At 52.5% G+C, this 11,351-nt stretch overlaps 1 protein-coding gene across 7 annotated transcripts in view; it reads left to right on the forward strand.

The window, feature by feature from the left end:
- The window catches only part of CFAP100 (cilia and flagella associated protein 100), a 46,356-nt gene extending 36,449 nt beyond the window's left edge, over positions 1 to 9,907 (forward strand). For 4 of the 7 annotated variants that reach the window (XM_036870603.1, XM_036870601.1, XM_036870602.1 and 1 more), the window contains exons 13-16: positions 6,401 to 6,536; positions 7,649 to 7,854; positions 8,842 to 8,935; positions 9,017 to 9,649. In XM_036870603.1, the coding sequence (XP_036726498.1) occupies positions 6,401 to 6,536; positions 7,649 to 7,854; positions 8,842 to 8,935; positions 9,017 to 9,367 (787 nt within the window). In that variant the 3' untranslated portion in view covers positions 9,368 to 9,649. The other 3 variants (XM_036870604.1, XM_036870606.1, XM_036870605.1) reach the window with 3 other exon arrangements.
- The last annotated feature ends 1,444 nt before the right edge of the window (positions 9,908 to 11,351 follow it).

Here is an 11,351-nt window from a genome sequence, read left to right on the forward strand (position 1 = left end):
AATTTATTAATATATAATGTTCTTCCTTGTCTCTTGTAGCCTTTTCTGATTTAAAGTCTGTCTGATATTAATATGGCCACTCCTGCTATCTTTTGGTTATATTTGCATGGAATACCTTTTTCATCCTTTGACTTTTGACCTGCTTGTATCTTTGGATTGTGAGTCTCTGATAGGCAGCATCTAGTTGGGTCATGTGTTTTGACCCATTCTACCAATCTCTGTCTTCTGATTAGAGAGTTTAATCCATTTACATTTAAAGAAATTACTAATATGGAGGGACTGACTTCTGTCATCATGCTATATCAAGCTTTATAGCTCTTTTTTTTAAATCTCTCATTTCCTGCATTACTGTCATTTTTTGTGTTTAGCTGATCTTTTTTTTGTAGTGAAATAGTTACATTCCTTTCTCATTTCCTTTTGTGTATGTTTTATAGCTCTTTTCTTTGTGGTTGCCATGGGGATTACATTTACTAACCTAAAGTTATAAATAACACTCAAATTTGAATCTATATCAGCTTAACTTGAATAACATACAAAAACTGCTCCTTTACAGCTCCGTCCCTACCCCTTTTGGTTGCTGATGTCTTCATACATTGTGTGCCCCCAAACATAAACTAATAATTCTTTAAATGCATTAGTCTCTTAAATTATGTAGAAAACAAGATTTGGAGTTACAAACCAACAAGTTTCAGTAATATTAGTTTTTACACTACTGATTTTTCTTCTTTAAGACTAATGTATTAGTCTTATAAATCATATAAATAACAGAAAGTACAGTTACAAGCCACTGTTACCATAATACTGGCTTTTGTACTTGCTCATATATTTACCTTTCCTGAGATTTTTATTTCTCCGTGTGGCTTCAAGTTACTATCAGTAACCTTTCATTTCACCTGGCAGGACTCCTCTGGGCATTTCTTGCAGGACAGCTCTAGTGGTCACCAACTCCCTCAGCTTTTGTTCATCTGGGAATGTCTTGATTTCTCCACTTTTAAAGGACCCTTTTGCCAGATATAGGATTCATGGTTGACATTTTTTTTTCCTTTGAACACTTTGAATATATTGGCCTTCTGTCTTCTGGCCTCCACAGTTTCTAATGAGAAATGTGCTGAAAATCTTAGTGAAGATCCTTTGTATGTGGTGATTTGCTTCTCTCTTGCTGCTTTCAAGATTCTTTGGCTTTTGATTATCCTGTGATAGTTTGTTATAATGTGTCTCAGTGTAGGTCTCTTTGACTTCCTCATACTTGCATTTCCTTGCGTTTCTTGGATGTTTATATTCATCCAGTTTGGAAACTTGTCAGCCATTACTTCTTCAGATATATTCTCCGCCTCTTTCTCTCTCTTCTCTTTCTGCGACCCGCACAATGCATATATTGGTCCTCTTGTTGTCCTACAGGTTCCTTAGGCTTTGTTTGCTTTTCTTCAGTCTTTTCCTTTCTGTTCCTCAGCCTCCATAGTTTCCATCGTCCTCTTTTCAAGATCACTGATTGTTTTTTCTCCCTGCTCAAATTTGCCTTTGAATCCCTGTAGTGAATTATTTATTTCAATTATTGTGTTTTTTAGCTCCAGGTTTTCTTTTCTGATTTCTTGTTAAGCTTTCTACTTCTTTGTGGATATTTCCATTTTGTTCACACATCATTTTCTTGACTTCCTCCACGTCTTCTTTTAGTTCTTTGAGCACCTTTTAACACAGTTTTTTAAAAGTCTTTGTGGTATACCTGCCATCATGTTTTTTTTAAGGAACAGTTTGTTTGTTTCTCCTGTAAATGGGCCATACTTTCTCATTTCTATGTGTGCCTTGTGAACTTTTGGTAAACCCTGAATATTTGAGTCTAATAATGTGTTAACTCTGGAAATCACATTCTGTCTCTTCCCCAGAGTTTTCTGTTTATTGTTGCCATTGTTTATTGGTTTTGTTTTTTTTTTTGATTGTTGTACGCTATCTTTGTGCTGAGAATCAGCCTGAGGTGTAAACTTAAGGTCTCAGGTCTTTTCTGAGACTTTCCCTTGTCTTGTGTGACCCCTTTCTAATTTTCCTCCCATATATGTTGCTTTTTAACGCCTTTGTCCTTTAATGTCTGGCTCTCGAAAGGGGAAAGGAGCAAACAATGAAGTGGGTGCGGGGATATTTCCAGTCCTTTAACTGCCCTGGAAGTCAAGTCAACCAGAGGGAATCAGAAGCAGCAATCAGTGATCAAAGCACAGATCCTGAGATTTGGAGGGCAGGGTCTTTTTCGCACACCCTGGTTCCTGTGAGCGGTGTGCAAGGTGCTCCAGGAACAACACCTGCACAGATGCTGCTACAGGGATGGAGGTGGGGGATAGGTAGCTGTTACTGTGCTCAGTGCTGAAATGGACAGAAATGAACATGGTTTTACATCAGAGTCTTCCCCTAGAAGCTGCAAGCCTCAGCAGACTCCAGAGTTACAGAAGAACTCCGTCACATTTCTACCAGTGCAACAGTGGTCTGGACGGGGAGGTAGACGCCTGGGGCTTCCTACTCTCCCATCTTCCCCTACTTCAAAATATGTTATCTTTGTTCTTTTTGCTGCTGTTTCTGCAGGAATATGGTAACTCCTTCTCTTTTGCATAGTCTTTGAATGACCTATTCACATTTGGTTGTGCTTGCTTTTCTCTCTCCCTCTCTCTCTCTCTTTAATACCAGTTCAGTAAACTTTCTGAGTATATGCCCCCAGGTATCTATGAAGGGATTCTCTTTCTTGTTACCTCCTAAAAAACCTATTATAACGTCTCCAGTTCAGCCCAGGGGCTCTAAGAAAATTTCAAACACGTAAACATATACAAAAGTAGAGAGGCGGGACTTCCCTGGAGGTCCAGTGGTTGAGACTTTGCCTCCCAGTGCAGGGGGTGCGGGTTCGATCCCTGGTCAGGGAATTAAGATCCCACATGCCTCGGGGCCAAAAATCCAAAACGTAAAAACAGAAGCAATATTTTAACAAATTCAATAAAGACTTTAAAAATGGTCCACATCAAAAAAAAAATCTTCAAAAGTAGAGAGGTTGGTACAATGAGTCTCCAGGATCCCATCAGCAGCTTCACCAGTGACCAACTTGTAGCCAATCTCCCTTCACCTAGACCCCACCCACTTCCCTATGTCCCATATTATTTTTATAAATTTATTTATTTATATATTTATTTTTGGCTGTATTAGGTCTTCATTGCTGCGCGCAGGCTTTCTCTAGTTGCGGTGAGCAGGGGTTACTCTTTGTTGTGGTGCACGGGCTTCTCATTGCGGTGGCTTCTCTTGTTGCGGAGCATAGGCTCTAGGCGCATGGGCTTCAGTAGCTGTGGCATGTGGGCTCTAGAGCGCAGGCGCAGTAGTTGTGGTGCATGGGCTTTGTTGCTCCACAGCATGTGGCATCTTCCCAGACCAGGGATCAAACCCATGTCCCCTGCATTGGCAGACAGTTTCTTAACCACTGTGCCACCAGGGAAGTCCCTCCCATATTATTTTGAAGCAAATTCCAGGCGTTGTATCATTTAATCTTTAACTATTTCAATAGATACTTCTAAAAAGATGAGGGCTCTTTAAATTAAACACAATACCATCATAGCATTAAAAAAGTAATCCTTAATATTGAATATTCAAAATCCATAAACGGAGTTTTTCAATCATTAATTTGAATGAGAATCTAAATAAGATCATTACTCTGCAATCAGTTGTATCTTTAAGTCCCTTTCAACCCATAGGTTCCCTCCCTGTGTGATCACTTTTCTGGTGGCAAAATGCTCCTCAGATGCTGTGCATTGGATTCCCCCAGGGATCTTGCTTTTTTTTTAAATTTTAGTATTTTTTAAAATTGAAGTATAGTTGATTTACAATGTTGTGTTAATTTCTGCTTCACAGCAAAGTGATTCTGCCACACAAATATATATATATATTTTTTAAAAAAATATTTCTTTCCATTATGGTTTATCACAGGATACTGAACATAGTTCCCTGTGCTCTACAGCAGGACCTTGTTGTATATCCATTCTGTATATAGTAGCTTAGATCTGCTAACCCCACACTCCCACTCCACCCCTCCCTCAACCTCCTCCCCCTTGACAAGCACAAGTCTTTTATCTCTGTAGCCTGTTTCTGTTTCGTAGATAGGATCATTTGGGGCATATTTTAGATTGCACATATAAATGATGTCATATATTTGTCTTTCTCTTTCTGACTTACTTCACTTTGTAGGATAATCTCTAGTTGCATCCATGTTGCTGCAAATGGCATTATTTCATTCTTTTTTTTTTTTTTTTTTTTTTTTTACTTTTTGGCCGCACCCTGTGGCATGTGGGATCTTAGTTCCCCGACCAGGGATTGAACCCGTGCCCCCTGCATTGGAAGCACGGAGTCTTAACCACTGAACTGCCAGGGAAGTCCTGTTACATTCTTTTTTATGGCCGAGTAGTATTCTATTGTATATATGTACCACATCTTCTTTATCCATTCGTCTGTCAGTGGACACTTAGGTTGTTTCCATGTCTTGGCTATTGTGACTAGTGCTGCTGTGAACGTGGGGGTGCATGTATCTCTTTGGATTAGACTTTTGTCTGGATATATGCCCAGGAGTGGGATTGTTGGGTCACATGGTAGCTCTGTTTTTAGCTTTCTGAGGATCCTCCATACTGTTCTCCACAGTGGCCGCATCAGCTTGCATTCCTGCCCACACTGTAGGAGGGTTCCCGGGGATCTTGTTAAGTGAAGTCTCTAGTTGGGCAGGTCCTGGGTGGGGCCTGGACCCTGCGTTTCTGACAGATGTGCTGGTGATGTGCACGCTGGTCTGAGAGGGCCGACGCTGAGCAGCGTGGCCCTCATGCCCTGCATTTCCTGAGTCTTTTCTCCTTTCCCAGTGGGATCTGGTGGAAGAGAAAAGCCTGTGACCCAACAATTTGACATTTAAAGAGAACTAGTGGGGAAAAGGTACCTTTTTATCCCAATTACCTGGAGAAGAAACAGAACAACAAAATTACCCCCTGGCCCCCAACCTGGTCCATGTAACAGAGGTGCCGGCTGCAGGGTCACTCATGGGTCCAGGCACTGGATGTAGAGGAAGCTTTACAAAACAGGCTAGAACCGAGTGCAATCTTGTACCCTTAGGAGATGCATCCCTGACCCCAAACGCACCCGCCCTTGTGGTGGGCACTCAGGGTTGGAGGGGGGTCCGGCCTCTGTTATTGTCCTGGGCAACCTGCGTGCACCCCACAAGGGCCCGGGGGGAGGGTATGTGTGAGCTGCGTGTGGCCTCTCAGGCCATCCGCCTCTGAGAGCCCAGGAGGGCTGGCCCGACCGGGTCAGGATCCCTCATGCTCAGGCTTCTGGCCTCAGCCCCACAGCCATGGGGCTGCAGCCTGGGGGGGCACCGGGAGACTGAGGCCCGTAGCCCTGTGGCGGTGCGTGTGACAGACCGGTGGCCCCCAGTGGGCAAAGGAACAGCAGCCCATGGCACTTGGCCTATAAACGAGAAAATGTCAGTAGGTTCCATCAACCAATGGGCAGAGCCACAAAATCACCGTAGGGGAAAGGGGCACCTCTAGGCCTCCCGGCACTGCTGGCTGAGTGGCCAATGCGCTGCTCGCTCTGGCCGGGACTTGCACGCAGCTGCCCATGCAGGATGGCCCCGCGACGGCCCTAAGAGCCAGGATTCCTGCTCCAGAAACCCCAACGTACAATGGTCAGCGTCTGCCATGATTGTGACAGATTAAAAAAAAATTTTAATATATTATTTCATGTAAAAGTTGCTTGTTGCTATCCTATTCCTAAGAGAATTGAAAACATGTCCTCACAAAGCCCTGTCCTGTCAATGTCCATAGCAGCATTATTCCCAAGAGCCAAAAGGTGGAAACTACCCAGATGTCCAGTGATGAATGAATCCATCAGCAAAGTGTGGTCTCTCCACACAATGCACTATTGCAGTCATAAGTGGACCACAGTGGTCACAGAAAGGAATGAAGCTCTGATAGACGCTACAACATGGACAGACCTGAAAACATTATGCTGAATGAAAGAGCCAGACACAAAGGGACAAATGTCGTGTGGCTCCATGTTAATGAGATATCCAGGAGACAAAGTACGGGAGACGGAAGAGTGGGAGTGACCACCGGGGTTTCTCTCCAGGTGGTGAAAATGTTCTAAAATTAGATTATGGTGATGGTTGTGCACCTTTGCAACTCTACTAAAAACAACTGAATTGTACACTTGAAAAGAATTTTATGGTGAATTATACACCTCAATAAGGCTGGTTTTTGTTTTCGTTTTTTTTAGTGTGGATTGTTAAAGATCTTACCTTTTCCTCCTGCATCTCACCAGCGCCTCTGACCCTGGGCCTCACCCAGCCCTCAGCATGCGGCAGAGGCTAGCAGGCTCAGAGAGGTGCTGGTCCCCCATGCAGGGACCGGGAGGTCAGCCAGCTGAAGCAGTGGATCGCCGCGCTGATGATGTCCATCGCCAAGGAGGAGGAGAAAGCCGCGGAGCTGGAGCTCAAAGCCCGCATCTTCCATTTTGGCGAGTACAAGGGTGATCAGGAGGTAGGGCCCCTGGATGGACAGAGGGCTGCCCGTGGGCGGTGGTGGGCAGAGGGCACGTGGCCACAGGCCAGGGTGGGAGGGTGGCGGCATTCATGGGCACCTGCTGGGAGGGGGCCCAGTGCCCAGAGCTCGGACGGTGGGAGAGCGAGGCCCCGGGGACGTGGTGCTCCGGGGCTGCCGTGGCCCCTTGCCACCGTCCAGCCTCTGGGCCTGACCCAGGGGTGCCACTGCACAAGGCCACTGGCCCTGAACCGGAGCCAGCCATGTATTCACACCCCGTGACAGGCAGCTCCGTGACACGCCTCCTCTATCCCTTGCGTCCTTCAATGACTACATCAGCTTCTTAAACACACACAGTGTGTCTGGAAGTGACCCTGCCAGGAGGAAGGCAGGCACATCCCCAGCCAGGCTGGGAGGGTGAGGGAGTTCTGAGGGCACAGAGGCCAGGGATGTGTCCTGGGACCGGGAATGGGCACACCCCTCCTGACAGCATGCCCGGGGCCCAGGGTGTGGACCTGGCTTCCTCGTTCATTCAAATTCCTGTTGAATGCCTACTGTGCGCCAGGCACCGGGCCAGGCGCATGGGATGCCCCGAGAGCAGGCCAGGCGTCCGCGCCTCCTGCAGACTAGTGGGCGCTGGCTGTGCCCTGGGCCTGCTGTTCCTCTTGTAACCACCCCGTGGGACAGGGGTGTTGAGTTTTCTGAATGCCAGGACAGGCTGAGAGAGGGGAGTCCGCCTGCCCAGGGCTACACAGAAAGCAGGTCACAGAACGTGGTCCTGGGGAAGCTGAGGTCAGCGCAGGGGCAGAACAAGGAGGGCTCCTGGAATAGGGGACTGGGCCTCAGTGGGCACCCCGAGGCCCAGGCGTGAGCCCCAGTAGGTGCCGGGACTCAGGATCTGGCTGACCACAAGAGGGCCAAGGGGTCAGGCACTCTGGCCAAGAGAAGTCCAGGCGTCCATTTCTGCTCCCCCCCTCGCTTCCCGAGCCCCACTGCCTGGCGGGCAGGGCCCTGGGAGATCAACCAAGCCGCAGTGAGAGCTCTGGCCGGCTGTGGCTCGGGGCCGGCCCAGGCCTGCGTGGCCACACTGGAGGGGGCCTCCCGCCTCGCAGGACAAGCTGCTGGAGAGTCTGACCCGCAAGGTGCTGGACGTGTACCGGCACTGTGTCGGCAGCCAGCAGGAGTCCAGCCTGGGCACCGTGAAGATGCTGGCCGCCATCGAGCGCCAGCTGGACGAGCTGCTCGAGAACCTGGAGCGGGTGCCCCAGGCGAGGCTCGAGCAGGCCGAGAAAGCCAAGGAGAAGGAGCGCCGTCTGAGGTGAGGTCCCGCAGGTGCCGCAGCTGTCTCTCGGCGGGAGGGCCCGGGGTGCGAGGGACCCTCACACCGCTGCCCCGGCTCTGGGCGGGCCCTGAGGACAGAGGCCGGACGCGGCCCTGCCCGCGGAGCTCCCGAACCAGGGGCAGGACCTGGTGCTGCATGCTGAGGGAGGGGAGCCGGGGTCTGGGGGGTCTGGGGGCGTCTGGGGGTCCAGACGGGGCAGCACGCTCAGCCCGATGGAGAAAGTCCCTCTTGGGGGCATGTGGTGGCGTCAGGGGGCCTGGGAGCCAAAGTGAGGGTGCGGCCAGCCGGCCTCGCCTCCGAGGACAAGGGACGGTGACAGGCGCTTTGCTGGCTGGGCCAGAGGGGGAGGGGCTGCACTGCCAGAGCCCGGGGTGGGGGGCGGTGGAGGGGGAAGGGGCCGGCTCGGGAGCAGCTGAGGGGAGCCGAGGTCAGCAGGGGATGCCCGGCTCCGAAGGGAGGCCCGTGGAGCTCCCCACAGGCCGAGTGGGGTGCAGGCCAGTCCGTGGCCACCTGGCTCACTCGGTCCTAGCAGAGCCCTGAGACACGGTCACCTGCAAACAGCCCTATCTCTGCCACATGCACAAGGGCTCTTCCCGTGTGTCCCTGGACCCTGCTTGAGCAGGCACTGGACAAAGGTTTGCCGGCCACAAGTACAGAGGAGGACACGGGGCTCTAGAGCCTGCTGGGGCCTGGGCCTTCAAGGGTGGCGATGGGCGAGGGGATCTGTGACCAGGGATGAGGAGCTAGGAAGTCGGGTCTCCCGGGGGGATGAGCCCAGAGCCGCGACCCGTGAGGAACAAGGGTCAGAAGCCAGGCCCTGACCCCTGGCAGGGAGGTGGGGGGAGTGGGCAGTTTTCTCTGAAGATGGAGGGCTGTGGCCTGAGGGCCGCGTGGGAGGGAGCTGGTGACTCGGTGGCCTTCCCTGGGCCTCTAGTGATGAATTCCTCTCTTGCTGCCACCCAGACTCCGGGAGGAGCAGCTAAAGCTGCAGAAGCAACTGCAGGAGGAGCGTCTGCAGCGGGCACAGGCCCGGGCCCAGGCCGAGGTCAAGAGGAAGGTGGGCAAGGTGGCCCTGAGGAGGCGTGGGGGCCTGGGAGGGGTGACGGCTGCAGCCCCCCTGGCTCGCCCCCTTTTGCAGATGCTCTTGCTGAGGCCCTGGGTGGTGGGGGGAGATGGGCCCGCAGAGCGGGGTCAGGGCGGAGCAAGTTCTCCCGTTCCGGGCCCGCCGCCCCAGCTGCCCCTCCGGACCTGCTTCCTCCGGGTGCCCTCCCAGCCCCGCCCGGCTGCGGGCCCTCCGCCCAGAGCGCTGGCGCCCACAGCTCAGCCCCCGCCCGGGGTCCCACCTAGTTCCAGCCAGGCCGCAGGGCAAGGTCATCACCCCTCAGCAAGGCCCCCCAACCGCTGCGTCCTCCGCCACAGCAGATGGGCTGGAGCAGCCTCTGGCCTCGGGCCCTGGCGTCAGGATGCGTGGTCCCTAAAGCAGGCCTGAGCCTGAACACGGCCCGCAGGACACATGAGGACACTGCGGGGTCTCCCGCGATCCTTGCGGCAGGAGACGCGGGCCCTCCAGCCTGGCGTTTCCCCTGACTTTCCAGGGTCCCCCCTTGTCATCCCGGGGGGCAGGCCCGGTCCAGGCTGGGTAGACTTCCTCCCCGAGCGCTCACAGCGGCCCCGGCCCGCCCGCTGAGCGCGAGTGGCCGCGCGTGACCAGGGGGGCTGGCGCGGGCCCCGGGCTCGGAGGTCGCGGCGCAGGCTCACGGCGTCGCCCTCCGCACAGAGGGGCAGGAGGCTGGTGTGCCGCTCGCGGCCGCCCGCCCTGAAGAGCAAGGAGGAGTCCGCGCCCGAGCTGGCGGTCAAGGGCACGCGGGAGCAGCTGTTCTTCTTCACGTAGCGCCCGGCCGCCTGCCGGCTAAGGAGCAGCAGAGGCGGTGGCGCTGGCGCGACAGGATGCGGCGGGGCTGGCGCCGTGCCCCCCGCTCCCGCGCTGCCCCTCAGCCTCGCGCGAAATAAAAGCTGTGTCGCTCTGGTACCTCGAGGCCTGTTTCAGGAGGCAGACGCTGTAGCAAAATGTCAGTCTCCCCTCAGTCGTCATTTAAATCAGCAGATAATGAGAGAGCAGCCCATTTTGCGTGTCAGTTCAATTAGCTGCTGAGACAGAGAGCTCCTTCCTGAGGTGAGGCTTGGGATAAAGCCCAGCTCCACCCTGAGGTGAGGTGGGGACAAAACCCAGCTCCACAGTGGGGTGAGGGTGGGATCAACCCCAGAACCAGCTGAGATGAGATGTGAGATCAACCCCGGTTCCACCTTGAGGTGAGATTTGGGATCAACCCTACCTCTACCCTGTTGTGAAATGTGGGATAAACCTTAGCTCCAACCTGAGGTGAGCTGTGGGATCAATTCCGTTTCCACCTGAGGTGAGGTGTGGGATCAATTCCATTTCTACCGGAGGTGAGGTGTGGGATCAATTTCATTTCTACCTGAGGTGAGGTGTGGGATCAATTCCGTTTCCACCTGAGGTGAGGTGTGGGATCAATTCCGTTTCCACCTGAGGTGAGGTGTGGGATCAATTCCGTTTCCACCTGAGGTGAGGTGTGGGATCAATTCCGTTTCCACCTGAGGTGAGCTGTGGGATCAATTCCGTTTCCACCTGAGGTGAGGTGTGGGATCAATTCCATTTCCACCTGAGGTGAGGTGTGGGATTAACTGGAGCTCCACCCTGAGATGAGATGTGGGATCAACCTGAGTCCCCATGGAGTTGAGGTGTGAGAATAACCCTAGTTCTACGTGAGATGAGTGTGGTGAGATTAAACCCTGTTCTACCTGAGGTGATGTGGAGGATCATCTCTAGCTCCAGCCTGAGGTGAGGTGTAGGATCCAACCCAGTTCCACGGTGAGGTGAGGTGGGGATAAACCCTAGCTCCACAGTGGGGTGAAGGGTGGGATCAACCCCAGCTCCACACTGAGGTGAGGGGTGGGATCGGCCACAGCACCACTGTGTGGTGACGTGTGGCATTAACTCCAGCTCCATTCAGAGGAAAAGTGGGGCATCAACCCCAGTTCCACCTGAGGTAAGGCATGGAATCAACTCAAGTTCCACCCTAGGGTGAGGTGGGGGACCACGTGCAGCTCCATCCCGAGGTGAGGTGTTGGGTCGAAGGCTGTTCCACCCTAACTTGAGGTGTGGGATCAGCCACAGCCTTTCACCGTGGTGAGGTGTGGAAGCAGCCCAGCTTGAACCTGAGTTCAGGTGTGGGATCCACACAAGCTCCACCCTGGATGGAGGTGTGGGATGAACCCCTGTTCTACTTGAGGTGAGGTGTGGGATTAACCCCACTTCAACCCTGAGGTGTGGTGTGGGATCAACTACAACTCGATCTGGAGGTGACGTGTGGCGTCAAATCCAGTTCCAACCTGAGGTGAGATGTGGGATCAACCCTAGTCCCCACGGAGTTGAGGTGTGAGAACAACCCCAG

Source organism: Balaenoptera musculus, chromosome 11 (genome assembly GCF_009873245.2).
Source record: "Balaenoptera musculus isolate JJ_BM4_2016_0621 chromosome 11, mBalMus1.pri.v3, whole genome shotgun sequence".
NCBI lineage: Eukaryota > Metazoa > Chordata > Mammalia > Artiodactyla > Balaenopteridae > Balaenoptera > Balaenoptera musculus.